Source organism: Cebidichthys violaceus, unplaced genomic scaffold (assembly GCF_023349555.1).
Source record: "Cebidichthys violaceus isolate CVI_PGR_0920_01 unplaced genomic scaffold, fCebVio1.0.p SCAF_25, whole genome shotgun sequence".
NCBI lineage: Eukaryota > Metazoa > Chordata > Actinopteri > Perciformes > Stichaeidae > Cebidichthys > Cebidichthys violaceus.
In genome coordinates this window covers 5,644,421-5,668,224 of record NW_027176428.1, presented here as the reverse complement: position 1 = coordinate 5,668,224, position 23,804 = coordinate 5,644,421, and the positions used below count along the sequence as shown (strand labels likewise).

General features: G+C 43.9%; 1 protein-coding gene across 3 annotated transcripts in view; it reads left to right on the top strand.

The window, feature by feature from the left end:
• foxp4 (forkhead box P4) overlaps positions 1-23,804 on the top strand; it is a 93,809-nt gene that overhangs the window by 20,408 nt on the left and 49,597 nt on the right. For all 3 annotated transcript variants that reach the window (XM_068720028.1, XM_068720027.1, XM_068720029.1), the window contains exon 2: positions 13,079-13,249. In XM_068720028.1, the coding sequence (XP_068576129.1) occupies positions 13,088-13,249 (162 nt within the window). In that variant the 5' untranslated portion in view covers positions 13,079-13,087. The remainder of the gene's footprint in view (positions 1-13,078; positions 13,250-23,804) is intronic.

Genomic DNA, 23,804 nt, shown 5'->3' with positions numbered 1-23,804 from the left:
GTGTGTGTGTGTGTCTGTGTATGAGCCTCCACGATTCAACTATTCACTCAAAGACAGACAAAATGATTGCATGATTTTGACGAGGTTTTCAAATATGGTCTGTGTGTGTGTGTGTGTGTGTGTGTGTGTGTGTGTGCTGATAAGACTATTGTAGTTGTTAAAAGCTGCTGCAGGCTAACATTGGCTGAATTAAAGGCGCTATTAAATGCAGAAAAAAGTCAGAACTGACACAGTGTGACAAAGACCCCGATTTTATAAAAAACATTGACCTATTGCCTACTATGCCCCATTATCTTTCTCTCAGTCTCCTCCTTTCTCACTCCTTTCAACACACACACACACACACACACACACACACACACACACACACACACACACACACACACACACACACACACACACACACACCCATATAAAGCAAGACTAACATTTTTATTGCAAAGCTCCATTTAGATTTGCCATTACAAGAGATTGGACTGAGTTCAACCACTTTGTGTAGGCGAAGTTGAGAAGGGACTAATTGTGAGGTGAATGGTGTTAGTGTATGTTTATGAAATGTCCTTTCATACATGCACACACACACACACACACACGCAATTACTACTAGAGTTCTAATTAGCAGATGTCCTTAACTGCCATTATTATGATATTATTACCAATATTATTCTCTCTTTTGCTTTCACACAAGCTCCCATACACGCACACACTTTTCAACAGGTGAACGCATTTAAATGTCAGCCTCATGCTGTTTCAGATGTATCAGCCTACTGTATGTGTGTGAGTGTGTGTGAGCGTGTATTTGTTTATGCACCATGGCCATGCTGAAACCTGGCTCCTTGGGGAGTAATTACAGAAGAGGTTTTCTGGCCGTTTTCGCTCATTAGTGTGAATATGGAGAGAACCTTAGTTAGCATGCGTACGCACGCACACACTCACACAAAACACACACAGAGGCTGTGTGCAAGGCAGAAGTCCAGACATGTGCGCAGTGCTGATGCCATGACTTTAGTCTGGAGTTACGTGGTGCACTTTTTTTGCCACAAGTCTATTTCAGCCCCTACTTCTCTGTATACATACACACCGTGTGTTTGCGTGTGTTTGTTTGTGTTTCTCCCGTTCGACAGCATCTGGCCAAACAGACTCAGTCCTTCAATTCAAACTGCAGGTTGTTTGTTTGGGTTTGCCCTTACAAACACACTATTAGGCCTGCCCTCTGTACTGAGGACTATTCTGGTCTCTGGCCTCAGTTTAGCTCAGGCCTGCTGCCTGGCTCACTGGAGGTCCCTGCAGGCAAACCTCAGTCCTACCAGAACCCAGGAAGATCCGAACCACAGCGCACCGCCTAGCCACCACAGTGAAACTCTAGCCTGCTTTAACCAGGCCCGCTCAACAGCAAACCTTAAATGTCAGCTGGAGAGTGTTAGTGTGTGTGTCCTGCAACTTGTCTTTTGTGTTTTACAGTCAAACCGTCATGATGCAACAAGTCCACATTTTCTACAAACAAACAGGTATGGACAAGAAAAAGGCCCGAGTCTTTTTTCGACTTACAGCCAGTGAAAAAGGATTTTGGAATGAGAGATGAAAAGAGAGAAAAAGAAAGAGAGAGTCAGAGGCGGCAGAGAGAGAGAAAGAAAACAACAAAGGTGGTTAGGACAAAAGCAGTATTGTATCATTTAAATGACTTGTGAGTTGAAAGCCTTAAAAGTCCTCCCCAGAGCCAGGTCATAAAGCCCAGAAATGGGGTTTGGCAGCGGAGGCCAGAGCCAGACAGGCCTGGCAGTCGAGCCCAGAGAGCTTCCAGTAACAGGAGATGTAAAAATCAATTTGCCGTGAAAAAGGTAAACAATCGGAAATGACAAATATACAGGTTCTTTCCATTGCTCTTTCTTCATCTCTTGCTATTTTCACTGTTATTAAAGAAGACAAATGCAGGGGCGAGGAGAATGACTAGTCAGGAGTCATGTGGTGAGGGATCCCAGCAACGGTCAGGGGGAGGGTGAGAGAGAGGGAATGTTTTTTTTCTCTCCGTTTTCACTACCTGAAACAGTCAAGCTGGACTTTTACAGTCAGCACTTGAAACATGTACACTCCATATTACTATGGATGTTGCGAACACACGCAAATGCCCACATGAGGACAAGTCAGCACTCCTGATTAAAGAGGTGGAGGTCAATACAACCATGTGGATGGAGAAACGATTGAGGGACAGAGGGATGACGGAGAGAGAGATTGAGGAGAGAAGGGGGGTGAATCCTTGGGGGCCTGTTTGGTGGTTAGGGGCCCTCAGGGGGCCCCAACGAAGACCTCCATTAGTGGAACGATCTGAGCCTGGGGGAGCCGGTGTGGTGACGGTCCTTCAAGGCAGGGGCCAGTCTGTTTAGCAGCAGTTTGTCTGCATTGCTCATAGCATTGATCCAGTGTGGAGCTGCAGCCATAGGAAAGCTCTTTGCTGCTGAATAGACCGAGCAGCACTGTATTGATAAAGCAGAGTGGACCAACGGAGAGCCCTGTGCACCCTGTTGGTCATTTGGTTAAGACAGACAGATCTTGTTCAATACACACACACACACACAGCCCACAGCTACCTCATGGTATGTTAAATCCAGGCCGTGTATGTGTCCGTGTGAGCGCAGTTGCACATCTATATGTGCATGTGCGTCCAACGATTTGTGTCTTACAGAATCTAATCCTCTTTGCTTTCTCCACCCGTCTATCTCAGATGAACAGATCTGCAGTGACTGGCTGGGAAAAATAATGAAAGGGGGGGGAAAGACCAAGCGAGAAAACAAACATGTTTCCCAGGCCCCAATTAGCCCACTTTTATTGCCCCTAGATAGCTCTCCCACCCTCCTCACTCGCCCCCTTCACTCTCTGAAGTCTGCTTACACATAATGCTTCACATCACTGAGAGTGCTTAAACATCAGCAACAGAAACAGGTGGCCAGGGGACACAGTGACAGGGGAGGGAGGCAGTGACAAAGTGGGACAAGTGCCACTTTTATCCACCAATGTATTTACTTAAATCTGTGTTTTTAAACTTAACACACATTGATGGGTGTGTGTGTGTGTGTGTGTGTATTGAAGCAACAAGAGTTTTGCTACCATCTACTCCTCACATCTGTGTGTGTCAGCTGCACTGTAGGACATGTGTGTTTTGTGGTTGTCGTGTTTGTACAACGTCAGTTGTTCACAACGCTCACAAACAAAACAGTTTGAACTCTGTGCAGAAGCCATCAATTCTTAATGAGATAATGAGATAATGACATGCTAACGTACTCGCAGCAGCAGCTCTGTTTACAGATGAAAACAAACCACAAACAAGACACAGACATGCTGAGCACTTTCATTTTCTCTCTCATATACACTTTGTTCTCGCTACTCCCCCCCTTTTCTAGCCATGATGTTGTGCTTTGGCCATAAGTTAGCAAGAATAACAGGTGGGGAACATCTTGATGATGTGTGTGTATGTGTGTGTGTGTGTGTCTGCCTGATAGACACACATACGCAGTAATGAGTCAGGCGCTATAATATGGCTGCAGACCAGATTCCCTAATAAGAGAAGAATGTTATCCATGGCATCCAGAGTTTTCCACTGGAATCACACATTCATCCAGCCTGTTTCCTGCCCCGGGGTCTTCCTCTCGGCATGAACACATGAGGAGAGGGAACCCTCTGTCTCCCTCTCCCTCTGCCGGCACTTACCATTGTCCCCCCCACACCCCCCTCCGTTTCTCGCCACTTCCCTTTTCTCATCCTTTTCATCACTTCTTCTACCCCCTCCATCACTCGGGATCAGTTAATGTGGGGCTATTGGATTGGTCTTTTCTTTCCCTCTGTTGGATTTTGCTAGTCTGGTTCTGGAGTGACATAAGCACATGACTCACAAAGTGAGTCAGACCAATTCAGGCTTATTGCTGAGGAAATGGTGCTGGATTAGGAGGAGAAGTGTCGTTCTCGGACTGGTACAGGAAGGCACACACTCTCTCTCGCTCAAACACACACACACACACACACACACACACATACACACACACACACACACACACACACACACACACATATGCATACATACAGCTAAATAAGAGAAGAAAAAAACATCCGTGGTTCGCTGAATCTCCAAATGAATGGAACTCTTTGTCTAGCTGCGGAGCAACTTTAAACAAACCAAGACAGAAGTTTAAAAATTCACATTCAAATACTTTAACCTTGAAATCTCCTCTTGCCAAGGCATCAGCTCCCTCTTTTTTTCATCTGTTAAATGTTTGAGTGTTTGATAGTTTGAGGTCTATAGCAGAACCCGCCCGGGAATTAATGTCATTCATATGCCCTGCGGAAATTACTTTTGAAATGCATATAATCTAAAACATGCAAATGAGGCTGACTTTGTGCACCCTGTTTAATATGAATTATCATTTTCTGAATACCTATTATTACTGCGTACATTTCTCCAATTATATTGTTCTTTTTTTGTCACTTTTGCATAAGGACGCACATGTGCACATCAGGAACACCAGAAACGCGCACGCACGCACTTCCTCTGTGACATGCGTATGCGTGCAGGCGCACTCATACACACACGCAGCAGAATGTCTTTGTGATGGGTGTATTTTAATGAGGAATAATAAGGATGGTAATGACCCAGTCCACTTCTCTCTCTCTCACTCACTCTCAGTCTTTGTTACTCTCTGCCTTTCTCATCCAGTGCCTAACACACAGCTGTTGGTTTACATGAAGCCAAAGGGAAGAGTAAGTGGAATCTTGTTTAAAAAAATAAATAAACATAAATGTTCTGCCTTTCGCAGATTCGGCACAAATTTACCAGTCAGAAAATCCTTAAACAGCAAATGAAAATAACAAGGCAGGAAATACAAGTGTTGCTCATCCAGTTTTCATTAGCTGAATGAAATATTGATGCGTTATAAAAGTGAACAGTGTATGTTCAGTTTGTCTTTTCCTTTTCTCTTTTGGTGATAAAGCACTGTTATTAATGTCCTTGTCCAAGAGGCAGACGTTTTTTTCTTCTCTTTTCTCCTAATTTTAAATGAAGGCATCCCTTTTTCAAACGAAATACTCTATTAATTTATTTATACTGCGCCATAAATTATTCTATTAATATTAGCATGTTCCAAATTAATATGACTTCTCTCAATGTTCCTTCTACTTCTATTAATTAGCATGCTTGTCACTATAACAAAGATTTTTCTTTCTCTGATAAATTATAAAGGAGACATTTTTTAATACAATGAGAACTGCCTGAGAAATTATTAATATTTTAGTTGTGGCCTGTAAGACAAAAGTAAGGAGAAAAGAGCAAGAGGAACTGAAAACTAACAATTACATGGAATACATTATAGACTGTTATTGACGTGCAACAGTGTTGACTTTTATTTAGGTCTTAGAAAAGATATGCGAGTGGTGTGTGTGTGTGTGTGTGTGTGTGTGTGTGTGTGTGTGTGTGTGTGTGTGTGTGTGTGTGTGTGTGTGTGTGCCCATACTGAATGGGGGATATCATCTTGTTTTAGCACTTTTGGATAGGGTGTGAATTAATTACCTCTGTAACAGCTTGGACCAAGTTCAAAAGTACTAAAATTCAATTAATTTGAAAAGTGGACATGCTATCATTTTCTCTGCATGTCTCCTTTAAAGTCTGGCCTGTTTTTACTGTGGACTTATTCAATTATATTTGATTAAACTCGCTCTGATCCAATCTATTAATTAACTAGGAAATGCAAAGTGCCCGACTTGAAAGCCGATGTATAAAATTGTATCATGTCCACTTTGATATTTATTTATTTATATTTTTTATACCACATTTTTTTTAATCCATTATAACCCTTTATTATTGTAAGTCACTGTTGCTCATTTTAGGTAATATTAAATCTATTCACTTTATCGTCCTTGTAATGCAAAATTTGATCATAAATGAAATTGTGTCTCACCTAAAGGCAAAATATACTTCCTCTTTCTATTTTTGCCACAATTTTGTCTTTTCACGCAATAAAATATAAATTATCCCTTGTAATTAAAGTTAAGAAGTTAGTAACTTGCTGAAGGTGGAGAATATCAGTGTCAGGAATGGAACAATTCCGTGTTTTAATGGTAGGTTCTCGTAATATGAATTGAAGGATAGTTTTTTTCTACGGGACTGAGCATTCATGTACTATTGACAGGTCACATGCACCTGCACACACACACACACACACACACACACACACACACACACACACACACACACACACACACACACACACACACACATACACACGTTCTATTAGGCTTGAGAAGGCTCAAAGACTAACGAGTGAAATTGTGTTTGCTGTGTGCGCATTTTATGAATTCTTGTCACCCATGTCAACCTGGTTTTCGATACATGGGGGACTGAGGGTCAAGCCAATCAAATTCATCACATACCCTCTTCATGACGCACAAATACGAAAATTAAATCTCAACGTACTTAAGTATCAGTTTACTCATCTATTTCACCTTCATGTCATTTGTCAATTTCCCTCCTGACACCTTTACATCTGTCTCTATCAAAATGTCTCTTCCATCTCCCTTTTTCTCTCTACACCCCCCCCCCCTCTCACAGTGAAGGTCATTCTAATAAAGAGCTCTCGTAGGACAGTGCTGCTAATTGCTCAGCGGCGCTCTTGCTGGTTTCAGATCCAAATAAAGGCACGTCGCCGTTTTCCAAGCTCCTCTCCCTCTTGGCCTCCATTCCTCCACCTCCCCTCTTCACGTCTGTTCCACCATGTTAAATACAATCAGAGTATTAGCCGTGTGGACTGACATAACCGGACCTAGGCCTCTATTACCTCTCCGGACAGAGGGGAGAGATGAAGGGGAAAACGGGGATTTTTCATCCTCATGATCACAGGATGATTTCCAACCGGCTCACGGGAACGTGCACATGCGCAAGCTTTACCTCTTTTGGAATTTACAACCCGTGATTTTAGGCTCAGATAAATGAGGTGTGCATGAAGTCCGCTCCTTCTACAAATATTTGTGTGTGATGTGAGCGTGTGTGTATCTTTGTGTCTATCTCCAGTATTTTGAACAGACAGCAGTCTGCAAGCTGGTAAATCACTTACTGCACTCTAAAGGAAGGGTCGAGGTGAAAGCAGGAGTGTATGTTTGCCCCGGTCATACACACATACGGAGCGATCTCATCGGTGCGGAATGTGCTGTGTGTTTACCTATGGCTCCAGAACCCACCTGACCGAGGGAGGCTAATCTTTATGGGCTCTGTAAACAGGGACTTTGTCTTCAGAGAACTGCAGGCGGGCAAGCAGACATACAATTCACACATGGACGCGCGCACAGACATACACGCCAGAGAGGAGGGGGAATGAACATATATGGTAGGCTACATACTGTACAGCCAATACACAGAAAAGCACACATGCACGTGCAGAGGCTACATGCACACACAATCACTCCCTTAAATGCTCAGACAAACTGAACGCCATGTGTCAGACAGTCTTGCAGAAGTATAGAAGAATGCCCCGTGTTTATATAGCAGGCGGTTTTCTTATCATCTGCAGTCTAAGCCCCTCTCTTCTTCTCTCCACTCCCCAACAACAGCACTGGCTTCTTCATTAATCAGCTGCACAGCATGCTGGAGGTCAGGCTATAGGCCAGTGCTGCTAGCTTCTCTCTCTGGGTTGATGATGCTCTTTGAAGCCAGCCAGCGAGCGAGCCAGCCGGTAGTAGACATTGGCCCACATCTGACTGACTATCTGTCTGTGGGATAATGGAGTTCACCTGTTAGCACTGGAGCATGGCCAGACCAGCCGCAGACTAGCATTAGCCCTTTGCTGTTAGCCAACCTGTTAGCGCTGGCTGGCTGCCAGAGTAGCCTAGAGCAGTGCTGTTAGCTTTAGTTCTGTGTGGAAGACAACCTGGCTGCTCCAATATGGTATCCTGCTGCAAATCTCACTAGCATGTAGCAACGGCCAGCTGCTGAGAAAACAGCCAAACTTGGACAGGGAAGTGATGGAAAAATAATTTGTGCAGTATGTGTTTCTATGTGTGTGCTCGCTTGTGTGAGAGAGTTTTCTTTAGCTATCGCCTGACCTCATTCTCTTTTATTGAAGCTAATACACGTCAGCTCAGAAATGCCACGCAGATATCCCTCCTATCCCTCTTCCTCTCCTTCTCCACTCAGAGAAGAAGATTGCAGAAGATATCTGAAACAAAATGTCGCTATTTCAAGTCTTCAAAGACTAGTAAGCTAGTAAACACTTGTGTCGCGATAAGCAAATTTAAAAATTCAAGGGAAAACAAATTGTGAGGAAAATCCTTTTGAAACAGCTGGATTGCAGTGATGTAGCAGTGCAGATTTACTTCATGAACTGAATCATGAACTGTCTGACACTGAATTGCATTTAGGGTGATGCTGTTCTCAGAATCAACATGTCTTGACACGCACAAGGTAGCCTCGTTAGTTAGATATTTGAATATCTGCTTGCATGGAAAGATAAAGTAGGATATATATAGGAGGTGCAGGGCTGTGGTGGAAACTCTGCCTCGAAACTATGATGATACAAGAACATCTCGTCTCCAATTGTCACTGCTGCAGAATCACTACTGGAACGTAAATAACACAACCCATGTTTACTTGTTTCTTTTCTTCTTATCACACACCACCTCTTTGCATATTGTAATATTTTTTGTTATTTATTTTTTTCTTTTGCTCAGTGTCTCTTGTTCCATCTCTCAATGGGTATTGAAGGAGTGATTAATGGAGACATAGCAGCACAGACCTGATAGTTGGATTTGTTCTGGGTTTTGGGGTTAAAGGATATTCCCTCAGGGCCAGTGTCACGGTTTATTAGTGGTAGAGTCTTGGGTGAGAGTGTGAGAACATGGGTGTGTATGTGTTTACTACATTATTAACTGTCTGTGTATATCAGTGTTCATGTCCCCGTCAAAGCATTGAAATACCACCAAATATTTTACGAATACACGCAGGCACTCATTGTCAACAGAGGCTCCTCCAAATTCTGTTTCCTGATTACAAAACAGGTTAGAGCTCCAGTTCCTCAGATTTCTATCTCCGGGAAGAGTGTTTCTTTTGCTCACAAATATTGATTGAACTATCAGAGATCATAGAAGTAACCTATGTGGATTCTATTTCAGGGTGAAAACTTTAATGTTTTTCAGGGCTGAACCTGCCAATAGTAACCAGAGGGAGAAAGACAGCATGCAGAGAGTAGGGGAAAGACAGATAATTCAAGAGTCAGATGAAAGTAGAAGATAGATGATGGAGTGTAGATACTGGTACAGACAATTTTTTCCCTTACCCCCCTCCCTCCTTCTCCCTCCTACCCTTTCTCTCCCTCCCACACTTATTCCCTCAGTTCTTTGCCTAATAAGCAGCGTTCCTGCGAGCTGATGCAAGGCGGAGGAAACAGAACAGGCGTTCTGGGACTGCTTGAAATATTCCCTCATGAGGCATAACATGATAAAGACTTATTATCTCACTAAGCTGCTGTAAACACAGATGCACACATAAATACACACTGTACACAACTCCCTCTCACACAGACAAACACACATTCACAGAGAGTGTAACTGGTCCGGCTTTACGGTTCTGACGAGCTGTGACCAGGAGGAATCTGACAGAGCCAATCCCTCCCAACAAAGCTTGAGAGTCAGCCGTTGTGAGCCAGCTCACTGGGCATTTGGCTCGGCTTGTTTGAACTCCACACACACCCTGAGCAGTGGGAAGGAACAGAGGGAGAGCCGAGTTCTGATTATTATTAGTGCTAAATTTTCGGGAACATCTGAACAAGCCTACGTGTCGAAACAGGACTCATCCCAGCGCCTCTCCGCTCATCAATCACACCAGACACACATATAAACACATGCACCTAGCGTTGGCTATGAGCTAATCTATTACAGTACAAAGGTAGGTGTCAGCCTCTTAGACAAACACACACGTATACACCGGAGTCATCAGAAACATGTTGAGTCCCATTTCCCTTCTTCTCTTCTCCATCCCAATTAGAAGGCAAAGGAGGCCTTTTATTTCCCTCTCCACCAAACACATTCTTTATCTCTCTGATCTGCACCCCTCCCTCCCTCGCTCGGTCCCCTCGGGGTAGTGGGAATGTCTCTCCCAACACACTCTCAGGTCAGGGGTTCAGCTGGAGGGGGTCTGAGCATGTAGAGAAAGCGAGAAAGCGAGTAAGAGACACTGAAAGAGTGAGTAGCGGGTTGAGGCAGGCCTCTGCACGGGCAGCTCCTCTTCACTGCCAGAAACACTTAAACTTAAAGCACTGTGTGTGTGTGTGTGTGTGTGTGTGTGTGTGTGTGTGTGTATCATAGCCCTAATCAGAGACTTCGGGGTAGATTTATGCCCCTGCCTTTTTCCCGACCTCCATTACACCAGCTTATATACACCCATTACAGGATATGACAGAGTACACACCCTTTAGAAGAGCATACCACACTGCCTGTGTGTGTGTGTGTCTCCGTGTCTGTGTGTGTGTGTGTGTGTGAAAGAGAGGGCATGCGCTCATGTCTTCACACACTCCCCACTTTCCCATTAGGTCCTTGTCCACCTGCGAGCTCTATCTCTCTGTCTGTCTTTATCTCTCTTCCCTTCATTGCTAATAAGGTCAATGAGGAAAAGTTAGAAGCAGATGAGTGTACAGTACATTACAGCACAGCGCAGTATAGTGTGGGCTAGATAGCGAGCCGGTGATTCATGCTTAGTGAGACGTGTGATGATGCGAAGAGTTTCTACTGCAGTGCAAAGCCAGTGGTCTGTGCGCCGGGATCTGTTGATCACTCAGCACTATGCCTTGCTTCATAATATTACCACAGGGAGCAGTTTGACCTAGCAGAGGTCTGGATGAAGGCGGGAGGAGTCGGAAGGAAGGAGAATGAAGAAGGAAGGAAGTGTTGGGAAGAGGAATGAGGTTGGAGATTAAGCGACTAACTTTAAATGTCACAATAACGCTCGACTTCTCAGCCTTAACTTCACAGGCGGTTGGGTGCCAGGAGGGAGACAGGAGAGAGTCAATGGGGAGGAAAAATACCGCAGTGTGATTTGTGGTTTTTCAAATGGTGTTGCTTGTTAAAGAGAAACAGTGAAATCTGTCTGTGGGCACCTTGTACTTTTAAAAGTTTAGTTCAACCAAAAAAAAAAAAAAAAAACATTTGACAAAAGCAACCTCACCACTTTTTTTGCCACCTGCCCCTTCCCAAGGTCAATAGTGAACTTTCTAACGAAAAGACAAACAAACATATATATTTATTTGAAATTTTGTAATTTTTAGGCAGCCTTCGAACATCTGGCTGGGGACAGCAGATGAAAACTAGCCTCTCTGGCTAACTCTGGCTCACCTACAATTTCACTGTTGATTGGTGTGCATTGTCCCTGCAAAATAAATAAACAAAAAAAAAAAAAAAAAAAAAAAGTATTCTCAGTGGTATCAAGCAAAATTGATTTTATGGGCCATGAGAAAGCCGTCGACACTAGGCCGATACAATACAATGGTAGTGAAAGGAATTTTGTTTGTGCTGCTCAAAGAGTTGGAAAACATTTGCAGAAAAAAGATCTATTTTTTTTAGAATTATACACAGACCTTACTAATTATTTTGTGAAAGGACCAATTGCTGAAGAACTTTTAAATGTCGGGTTTTTTTTCAATGCATTGGCTAGCACAAACTATTTTCTACTCATCTCTATTGTATCACTGCACCAGTACAAAATTCAGTAGCAGTAAATGAAAACTTATTCCAACTAAATGGTTAGACAGTAATATATGTTGAGGGATCTGGGTTAACTGATCCTTTAACTAACACACCCACCAGCCCATCCACCTGCTTACACTTGTATCCCACACACACACAAACAAACTCAGGTCTCTGTCCCTCAGCAAGCATCTGGCAGCATTCCATTAACAGAGCCAACAGCGCTCTTTCACAACCTCACCTGCTGTCAGTCTCATAAAAACACACACACACACACACACACACACACACACACTGCGCTTCACCTGCTATTGCGTCAAAGTTAGATTCTCTCATGAAATGCCTTTTATCGTTTCCCCAGAAGGCATGGGTTGTACGCTTCTGACAAATGCACACGCACACACACACACACACAGTCGCACACAGACGGCGGATACAATGCCTCGATGGCGTTTTGTGTACCCACCCTGGTTTGCTGAAATAAAAGCATTAGAACTTTCCCCCTTAAAAACTATGCGCTTGTGTGTGTGTGTGTGTGTGTGTGTGTGTGTTAATTTCTAAAACTGGATGAGGCAGAAAGACGAGATTGAGCTTGTCATTAGGAGTTCACAGCCTGCGTGCTTGTGTGAGGGTTTGTTTTGTTTTGTGTTAGCTGCCTTGTGTGTGTTCTTCACGCGCCTATGTGTGTGTCTCGGCGTCTCTTCTCCCACGCTCAAGCGCCTAACGATGGCAAATGCGCCCGTGTGTTTGCGAGGCCTTGTTTCTCAAAAACAACAACACATCCAGGAACGGCTCGTTTTGTCGGGTTTTGTGGAAGGAACAAGCTCTAATTAGAGAGGCCCTATGAAGGTGCATCAAACGGATCTTTCTCAAAGACCAACCTGCTCATGGCTCTCACACAGCGCACACATGCCACCTCTGATTATTGGAAAAATGTCTGCGTTATTTAACTGTATAGCAGAGTATTAACAGCCTTGTCAGTTTAGATTTGCTGCACGTCTGATCCTAATCCATGTGTACGCTCCTAGACACCCATTTACGTACAGACAAAAAAGTGTCTGCCTCAGGTGTTGCTTTGTGGCCACTTGGGCATGTTTGTGTGTGTGTGTGTGTGTGTGTGTGTGTGTGTGTGTGTATGGGTGGGTGGTTTTGACCAAAAGCCCTTTTCACAAAGTACACGTGCACACACGCATGCACATAAAAACACATTCACTTCTCTATCTCTGCGTGTGTTTACTTTAGGTGCCCGCCTTGTTTGTTCACTCAGATGGGAGCAGGCTTTCTGCTTAAACTGCCCAGGTCACATTTGTTCAATCTGTCTGTTGTTTTGCCCCTCCGACCCCCGCCTCCCTCCTTCCTCTGTGCTCTTCAGGTGCCAGTGATGATGGTGGAATCAGCCTCTGAGACCATTCGAACGACACCGTCCAACCAGAACGGAGTCAGCAGCCAATCAGATGGAGGGGGCGGTAGAGAGGGTGGTTCTAACGGCGACACCAACGGAGAGATCAGCCCAGTCGACTTACTGCACCTGCAGCAGCAACAGGTGTGTGTGTGTGTGTGTGTGTGTGTGTGTGTGTGTGTGTGTGTGTGTGTGTGGGAGACATTATGTTTACATATCTACCTGTATATATATATATATGTGCTCGCAAGACTTGTTTTGCAACACCTCCCACTTGTGCAACTCATGTGCATATGTACAGTTGTCAGGAACAGCATGTACACACCAGGCTGTTACATAATGTACAGATGTGACAACACGTAGTCAGCCAGACTCTGGTAATTGTCAGCGTTGCATGTGCGAACAATGAAAAGCTCTGACAGGTTGGCTCGTAGGTGCTTTAATTATCCACCGTTCATAATGTGCGAGCTAATTCGACTGGGGCAAAGTCCACCATAATAATTCATACGCAGGAGGTCCCCAACTGATATACAATTACACATTACTGGTTGAGAAAGACACCTGCCGTCCCGTCTAAGCTCTAAAGGTGAGAGGAGCCATTTTGTCCTGTCGCGGGGATCACACATACACTTGCACATTCTCACAATGTAAACACACACTCGATATGGGACTCAGATACTCAAAAGGTGTGTGTGAGAGAGTCTCTTTTTCTTTTTTTTCACCGATCCATGAAGTGGTGTTTGTGTGTGTTTGACACGTCAGCATGTAGTGTTTTCAGTTATGCTATTAATCCTGCCTCCTGTGTGACAGCCCCCCCCCCCCACACACACACACACACACACACACACACACACACACACACACACACACACACACACACACACACACACACACGCCACTGTGTTCAATGACATTTTCAAACTTCCTGGAACTTCTTGGAAGAATTTCTACATTTCTATTTCTCATTCCACTAAAAATCCACAAGGGACCCAAGCCTTCACACAAAGTACACAACCAGACAGATCATTTTAACATTTTTTTTAATTTTTCTATCCAGAGGTCTCGACATTAGTCATTTGTCCATAACGGCACAAGAATGTCCGCTGAGTGTTGTCATCTAATGATGGAAACTCACTGATTCATGTTTCAGTCATTGATGTGGCATTTTCTGCAATTGTTGAAGAGGAGAGAAGAAGTTCTCCTATTCACTACATGCACTGGCCGTATAAGCATGTGGGTCATTTCTCCTCCTTTCTGTGTGTGTGTGTTTGCGCATGTGTTGTGTCCGCCCATCACAGAGGTTCAGTGTGAGTTCTGGGCTTTCCGACACCAGCTGAGTTTCTAGTTGAGGAAACCCAGGGGGAAAAAAATCAGGGTTTCCTCCCTGCTGCTAAAATTATTCCCCTTAATTATAATGATGGAGCCTTAGGTGAATGAAGAACACTCAAGGCCCTTCACTCCTGTCCGGCTCTCCCTCCTCCTTCCCTTGACTGCATCCTCACCCTGCTTCCTCAGCAACCTTCATCTGAGGACACACACAGCTACGCACAAATGCACACACATAAACACCAAACCTGTAGCTCATACAAAGCAGGTCTTTATTCTCTCGGACGTGTCTCTGCTCTCTATGTTTTTGCACCTGTGTGTGTGTGTGTGTGTGTGTATATGTGTGTGTGTGTGTGTGTGTGTGTGTGTGTGTGTGTGTGTGTGTGTGTGTGCACGCTGGTATTTCCTCTCTTGAGCGGGTTACCAACCACAAACATACCTCCCTCTCTCTTTCCATCTTTTTCTCTTCCTCTTTCTCACTGTACTTCTTTTTCCTTCTATCCGATGTGGACCATGAAAGACAAGCACAACCTTTCCTCCAGATCCCAGCCCTAACCTCACAAAAAGATAGGTTACATCCACATACATTGTGCTTGCTGCCACTACAGCCTTTTCCTAGTATATGGCTGTTCTACTGTACAGTTGAGTGGTCAGTATAGATCAGAATTTATCATTTTATGAGTTTACTCAGAAACCTTCTCCTTGGATTTACATTCCCACAATTTATTTCCTGTTTCTTATGCTGGCCCTTTCTAGTTGTTAAAACTTTTGTCAGCTAAGTTAAATTAGAGATTGACCAGTTTTGAGTTGTATTCATATTTGTTTAAAACTTGTATAAACTTAAATGTCAGGTAAATGCCGTGACAGGCATACATCTCCTTTTCTGAAACCCTCAAACCTGCACATGCTCTCTCCACAAGGTCATGAGTTACTTTGTTTATCCCTTATTCCAACACACTTTTGATTAAACCCAGTTTTGGTGTTGTAATGCTGGGTGACCATATAGGCTGTATTCTTAGCATGTGCCCACTGCTCATAAAAATCAATATTGTCTGACAGAGAAGGCCCCAATACTGACACTGGTCACCTGACAACATTGTATAAGAACCTGCTCATGCTTTAACCTTAAAGTCTTGGATATACCTTGTCCTCCTTCTCCTCTTGTTCATTTTTACTCCACGCTTGAGTCTCTCACCTGAAGGTGTAGTGCAGACTAGTGTTGGTGCTTAAACACCATGCCAGTGCGCACTGGAGCAAAAAAGACACACACACACACACACACACACACACACACAGAGAGAGAACGCCTGACAGCGCGGTGTTGTCAGAACACAAAGCCGTTTTTTCCTTGGGCCCCTTGGGAACCTGAGAGAAATCATAGCCATCTCCAGCCATCAAACCCCGCTACTGGCCTCTGTCTACTGTCTCTCTCTCCCAGCTTCTCCATCTCTCGCTGACTCTGTCCTTCTCTCTTTCTCATTTTTTGTTTTTTGTCTTTCTCATTGATAGGAAGATAGATAGATATAACACAAGGTCACATGTAGATGCTGTAGTGTAGGTGGTCAGTGGACAAATGAGGAAGTGGATGAGTGTAGAAGAGGTATTGGGGAGATGGGACATACAGCCTGAGGGAAAAGGAGGGGCAAAGGAGGGGCAAAGAAGGGGGGGGGGGGGGGGGGGGGCATTGGTGGGCTAGAGAGGAGGAATGGAGGGATGAGGGAGGGGTGTAACGCTGAGACGTGTCAGAAAAGGGCGCCTGGGCCTCCCTGTGGAATGTGGCCTGTCTGCCTCCCCAGAAAGAACAGAGCAGGAGAGAGGGAAGAGAGAGAGAAGAAAGGGAAGAGGGGGCGAAGACCAGTTCTGCCCCATCATTGAGGAGGGAGGGAGGGAGAAGAGGGGAAAACAAAGAGCGGAGTTACAGGGCGAGAGGAAGGAGAGGTGGAAAAGTGAGAGTGCAGTGGAGAGTGCATGGCACTTTGTTGAGGTGCCGGGCATGGGTGTAGACATGAAATGATGCATAGCAGAGGAGAAATGTAAGCAGGATAAATCCTAACAAACCTCAAAGTGTGTGTGTGTGTGTGTGTGTGTGTGTGGCTGGGTGGAGGGTGCTCTGACGAGAACCAGGTGTCTTCAATTCTTTCCTTTTCTTTACGTCTCTCTTTTTTTTTGTTGAGCAGATGTGAGTCTGCACTTTGAGCGCCGTCAATTCTCCTCTCCCCTCCAATCTCACCCATTTTCAAGTCTCCTCCTTTTTCCCTCGCCATCTGTGAGTCGCTTCTGGTGTTCCAGCAGCTACAGTAGTCGCGGCCGGTGATGTCGGGAAGAGGGGAGGGGAAATTAAGAGGGAGAGGAAAGGCAGAGATGGTGACAAAAAGGTGCCGTTTCCTCTGTGCCACTCATCGGTCAGCTAAAACAGCCAGGGAGGGTTTTTTCCCCCTTTCCCTTTCTCTTTCTTGCTCTTAACTCGCTCTTGCGCACTTTAGAAAGTGAGAGGCAGATTGTATCGGTGGTCTCCCTTACCCAAGGGTTTAAAAGGCACATTGGTTGAGAAAAACGACAGTTTTAAAAATTGACTCAGAGCTCCGATCCCCACTCCCATTTCTCTTAATCAACTTTGTTTCTTCTCTTTTTTTCCTCTCAAAGGCACACGCACACACACACACACACACACACACACACACACACACACACACACACACACACACACACACACACACACACACTGGCAGTCTTTGTTTCTCTCCCTCTCTCATACACACACAGTTAGTTACACACATGCACAGAGCTGATGTGAGTTAATGAAGGGTGTAATTAAGGAGCCACTGTGATGACTGGAGATCAGGGGGAACCGATACAGATCTTAGATATACACAAATATGGATGAAAGATAGCTGGGTTTTTTTGCGTGTGTGCATTTGGGTTTGATGGCGGTAGTGCGATGCGGACAGAATTATGAGATTGGTGTGTGTGTTAACAGGAGATGAGAGGTGCTGGATCATTCAGATAACGTATGGCTTCCTGTTATATTGGCTGGACTCTAATTATGGCCTGCGTGGCTGGAGGTGGGGAAGTTTTGAGACATGTGATTCTATAGCGCCGGCTGCTCGGCCATTGCTAAATTATGGGAGGTGAATTTTGGTCACTGGGGCAGTTATGTCCCGTTTGACCTCCAGCTCTCCCCCAGAGTTCACTTTCAGGTCAGGAGGGCATAGGAGACGGAGGTGAAGGGGTGGCAGGAGGAGGTGAAGAAAAATGTCCAGACACTTTTCTCCAGTTTGTCAGTGCAGTGGGATTTAAACTAATTACATTATACTTCGGCTTTGAGCATCTGCATGACAGGTTGTATCCCATGTGTGTCATTTTCCTGTCTGTATGTCTGTCTGCATGTGTGTGTGTGTGTGTGTGTGTGTGTGTGTGCATGTGTCCGTCCGTCGTGTGTGCGGGCCAGTAAATCAGTCCCAGGCCTCTCTCTGAGTGCTGTCACCTCCTAAAAGCTTTCCCTCGGTCTCGTCCAGGCCTTCCTCTTTATGTCTGAGGTCAGCGTAGTTCACAGGTCATCAGGGGTCATGCTGGGACAGAGGAGGGGCCAGTTGGGTTGCCTAGCATCGCAGAACACCCACTGCTGTTGCCGAGGCGATACAAAGAGACCTATAGAACACCAACTTCCTCTAGGAGTCTTAAAAGCACCAGCAGGTTCCTTTATCTTTATTTTTTTCTTTGACTTTTACTTCCCTTTTTTTCTTGATCGGCTTATCTCTCTACTTAAAAACACTATTAATAAATAATAACAACTATTACAGGGTACTACATGCTCAATATTTAGATTGGAGACAGCGATTCAGTCTGTAAACTGCTTTTACTGTTCAGGGTTGTGAGGGATTTGAGGCATACGCACTTCACACATAAAAGTTTGCATTCCTGTACACCAGACATGTAAACACAAACACAATGCAAATCTCATGGTCAGTAATATGTTTCTCATGACTCCCCTCATCATATTTCTCATTCAGTGATTGGTCATATTGAGACCTGATTCCAAGATGCTGAGATGTTGTATTTATGAGCGCCCATAAAAAATGTTTTTTACAGCCAAGACATTGCATGTTGGAGAATCCACTGAGTGTGATTTTTGTTCTCACTATTGATGTCCTTTCAATCCCTGTCCTATTGTATTTCTCTGGTCTATGACCGCCATATACATTTTCACTCTCTAATTACAGAGTGAGTGTTCTTGAGGGGCAGCTATGGTTTGACAAGTTTCTGAAATCATAGCTAATGGATGCGTCATAATTTTCACATTGACTTGAGTGGAACTGTAAAATCTACTTAATGGGGCTCAGAAAAAGCATGCTACATGGCTGCAAGTCTAGTGGATAAAGAGTAGATGGACAGTAGACATGGTCCACCAGGCCAGATCAGCCGGCATGGACACGGTTGGTTGACCCAACCAGCCAAGAGGCTCGGGGACAAGAATAGACAGATATCAACAGAAGAAGGATGTGTGTGTGTGTGTGTGTGTGTGTGTGTGTGTTTGTCCTCTCTGTTGTGGAGACTGGCTTATACACACATCCCCAGGCACCTGAAGGGGTTAGATTGGGTTTGGTTGCCAAGGAAGTGTTTGGAAGCACTTACACTGGGCAGGCCTAGCTGTGCTGTCAGGTAAATAACACACACACACACACACACACACACACACACACACACACACACACACACACTCACACACACACATGAACGGGGACGGACACTGTTCATAGAGAAGTTTCTGAGGGTGAAAAAATAGATTGTTGACTCTTGCTCTTCAGACGGTATCGCCACGGTGACTGGGACCTTTTTAAGAGGTCGTAGGTCAGCGAGCAGAGCTGCATGACCTCATTACTACTACTAGTCAGTGACACTGGGGTGTGACTGTGTGTGTGTGTGTGTGTGTGTGTGTGTGTGTGTGTGTGTGTGTGCATGGATGCCCGTTCACATTGGTCGCCGTCTTCTGTTTTCTCTATCAAAAAGCAGCACTAGTAATTTGTTTTAATTGATGTGTGTTCAGAGGCAGTGTTTCAGAGATCACTCGGGGCAAGGTACTCAAAAAAGAGAACATTAGTTTACAACCCCCACCCGCACAGCTCAGACAATCCTCATATCTTGGTCCTAGTCTCCTTTCTTTTCTTAAATATCCTTACTCCTCCATTCCCCCATTCCAGACCCACAGAAGGTGACACTGAGAGGGGAAGGAGAGAGTGTGAAGGGTAAAGACAAAATGTGCAATGCTTATGAGGCTGCTAGGCCAGTAGTTACCCTGGAAACTGTCGAGAGCCCGGCAGTGCACACAATGAACACACACATACGTATACACACCATGCACACAATAGCTGCAGAGACCTAAAGTGTTGCTAATTAGTTAGTCCGTGCTGGTTCTTTGTGTGAGCCATTTTAAAGGAGAGATTAGAGTCAACAGGGAGGAGAAGAGGAATGTAGCTCTTCTCTCTCTCTCTTTGTCTCTCTATCTCTCTCTCTGCTTTCTTCATGAGCTCTGGGACAGTGTGTGTGACGGCCTGCTTGTCACCTGACAGACAGAAGATTTTTTGTCTTTTCAATTAAGTTTTGAACAACAAGTGTAGTGAAACTTTGTTTGCGATAAAGTGAGGTAGAACTTTGTCCTCCCATCAATAAAATCATAAAAAGTTAGATCAGCAAATGACAAACTCTTAGACTTCTTCACCCAAGTACTATATGTTAATAATATAGGTATTTATAAAAAGATTTTTCTCTGTTGTCACGCAATTTTGATGAAATTAAAACGTCATAAATACTGCTCTTTATTCATGCTAATTCAAGGAGAGATTTCCCAAAGGAAAAAATCTATTACATGTTACTCATCAATTTCATTGCTTTATAATTAATATCAAACTATTTAATTAATTATAAGTTAATACCCATTTTAACTCTATTATCTGAGCCAATTATTGGAAGTGAAAACCTTCGTGTGTACACACAACTACATTATTTACAGTAAGTAAAAAAAAAAAAAAGTTTGGGTTAGTTAGTAGATAAATTGGTGATAGGTGACTAAAATCTTTCCCATTGCTCTTTTTACTTGTCCTGATGGACTTCTAATAGTTGTATAACAGAAATCTCTGAACAAAATTGTGAGTTTACAAAGTTAGTAATACAGATAAAAGCGATCAACAAAAACAAGTTTTAAAAGAATACAAATTAAACTGGGCTTTGAGGTATTTTAGATTGAATGATGTGCCTGTTCACATCTGGATGTATTGACCGTCTTACTAAATCACATAGTCCAGCACACACACACACACACACTTCCCCTTTTTGGAACACGCCCCTGCTTCTCATTTGGAGAAGTTAAAGATTTTGTTCTCATTCAAAACTTCTAACATCTTGTGCAGCAGCCAGCCTTTGTTGTGCCTGCCCACTTCCGGTGTTTGTGTGTGTGTGTGTGTGTGTGTGTGTGTGTGTGTGTGGTAAGGGTGGGTGCGAGGGTGTGTCCATCACCATCTCCACAGCCACAACCAGGTGTAAAAACCCTCTGAACCAAAAACATGAAAGAGTTTTATTTCCAGCAAAGCGGGCAGGCAGGCTAATACTTTTACAGGCCACTGACTAGGAGCGTGTTTTTCTGTTTAACCAATAGGCGTCTGTGTGTGTATATTTGTCTTCATGTGTGTATGTGTCTGTGTATGCATGTGCACATGGCAGACAGTCTCTGTTTGTGTATGTATGTGTTTTCCCTCTGTCTCCTGAGCTGAGTCTTGGCAGTGTCTTGCATGTGTTATTAGTTTGATTTTTTTGGGGGGATATTAATAATAACAGTTAAACGGTTTCCATATGTGAGGTCTGGTTGCCAGGCTAGTGCTATCCTCATCATGGGCTGGCCTCTCACAGTCTAGCCTCTCAGGAGTTGCTCTTGTTGGGCAGGAGAAGCAGCTTAAACTCTGGAGGTCACCCAGCTAAGACCTACCACCTAAGTGGCCTTGTCTTCCTATGAGCATAACCAAACTACTTAACTGTCCTACCTTATACAAGAGGAGGGCTAAATATTACAAGGTACGCTGTGTGTGTGTGTGTGTGTGTGTGTGCGTGCGTGTGTGTGTGTGTTTTCCGCTGTGGGCTGGGTCTGTCTGGAGTGAGACCTTCCTCTCTTGCCAAACGAGCTGTGTTGAAAACCGCAGGGAAACTGCATGTGTATATAATGTATGACGTGCATTTGTGTGTGCGTGTGTGTGGAAGGAAACTGCTGTAGAGCTATTTGCCATCAATTAGCCGCCTGGACTGAGATGAGGCCTGCAGTACAGAGGAGAGCTGCTTTTATAATCTCAGGAAGGGAGTTCCTCTCTCTTTCTGTCCCCGCTCACCTCATCATTATCTTTAATTGTCTATCTCTTTATGCCCTTTTCCCTTCACTTAACAGAGAAAAGCTGACAACATCTCCTTAGAAAGATAGATAGATTTCTCCCTGTGTATGTGTTTAAGACGTGTGTGTACGATGATAAATTGTGTAATGATATAAAGCAGTTCTGGGTATTCAGTCAGCTCCTTTTTATGACTGCGCGTATACCCCTGTGAATCAATAGAAACATTAGATGAGTGTAGGGACATAGTTGAAGGGGAGAGGTTTTCTCGTTTCACAAAACAGTTTTGAACTGAAGAGAACCATCTGGAAAACGGCAGGGTCCCCGGAGTTTAGAACAGGTCCCTTTTGTGAAAAATAGGATGTGAAAAAAAAAAAGAATCTAAAATCAGCCAGGGTTTTCAAACATTACGGCATATTTTGAAGTTCTTTTGGAGTTTGTGAGTTTTTATTGCGTTGGCTCTTGAACGCGGTCTTTCCTCTCTTTAATGGTCAGTCTGGGCCCAGAGAAGCTTGCTTCAGCCGTTTTAAAACCTCAGCTCTCGAACGGTGCCTTTATATTGCGGAAACATTACATTAAATAGCCGAACGGGATCGCGGCTGGCTGGTGTTTCTGAAGGTGTCCCAGATAGTTCCAGCTCGGCGGCGGCCTAAACTGATTGAGGTATTCAGCGTCGTTTAAGCTCAGTTATATTGGTGGACCACTGGTTTGAAGTCCACATTGCTATGAGCGAAAACAAATGGCAGGAAAGCTGGTGAAGGGAGGCTGGAAAGGCCTGATTAATACCAGAAAAGGAGTATGTGAGGAAGAGTCAGGGGCGAAGTCTTGGCAGAGCATAGTTTATTTGTAACCCACCGTGAAATTGACCGGCTTTAGCAGGCTTTGGTTCAGGCTGTCCCTTGCCCCTGTATGTTTACCCCTGGAAACCCCTGATCTGCACTAAATATATGTACCAATCTGTTCCCTTACACCTTTGACCTATTATAGTGACTTTTAAAGAATTTTTGTTGTTGTTAAATCAGTGTATTTTTTACAAATTCATTTTTACAGTAATGCAATTATTAGGATCACGTTCACTTATTGCTGACTGCAACAAAGAAAATGCTGCTGCCTGCTCAGCAAACCTCCCCTCATTCCGTGCTACAGAGCAACTTCTTTTTTTCAATATTTTTAGTTTTCCAATTATAACGAACCTCACATATTTAAAAAAAAATGGTCAGTCTTGGCAGCAAATACAGTGTACCATCACAAGATTATGCAAGTAGATAAAAGAAACAGTTATTAAAACGGAGGTGAATATACAGCTACTGCTGTAATTATAATGTACAAGAATCTTAAAAGAGAATCCTGGTCTTTGGCTTTATTAATCATTACTAGCATTTTGTTTCAAAACCTCAATTAAGCCTCCCCTAGATAGTTTCAAAAACTGCTTCTAAAACTTGAAATATCCTCAATGTTTTGATTCATACTTGGTTTGTTCACATTTTTTCATTGTATAGCTATTCCTCTAAGTAATACAATTGCCACCAAGGGATTTTCAGTTTTGTTATCTGGCTGGCCATGTCAAGAACCTCTTTCTAAAAACTTTAACTACAGAGCAATTTACGTTTTTTGCCCAAACATAATCCTACAAATTTCCCATTAAATTTAATGTCTGGTGGAAAACATGAGCTTCAGTGAAATCAGCTCCTGTAATGTTTGGTTGGGATAAAAAATTCCAGACTTGGGCCTTGACGGTTGCTCTGTTAACAACTACAACAAGCTATGAGTCAATCTTCCCAACAGTTTATACTAAACCCTATGAGGTAGTTATCTTCATTGTTAAAATGCAACTAATCTAATCTTAAATATTCATGAGCTAATCCTAAACCAGGTATCCCAGACCCACAGCTGCCATCACGGTAGTGTGTCTCTGTCTGACAGTCCAGGGAAGACGAAGGTCCTCTCATGAGGCCAACAGCTTCATTCACAAGGCTTGGTTTCCTTTGGCCTGTGCGATCTATTTT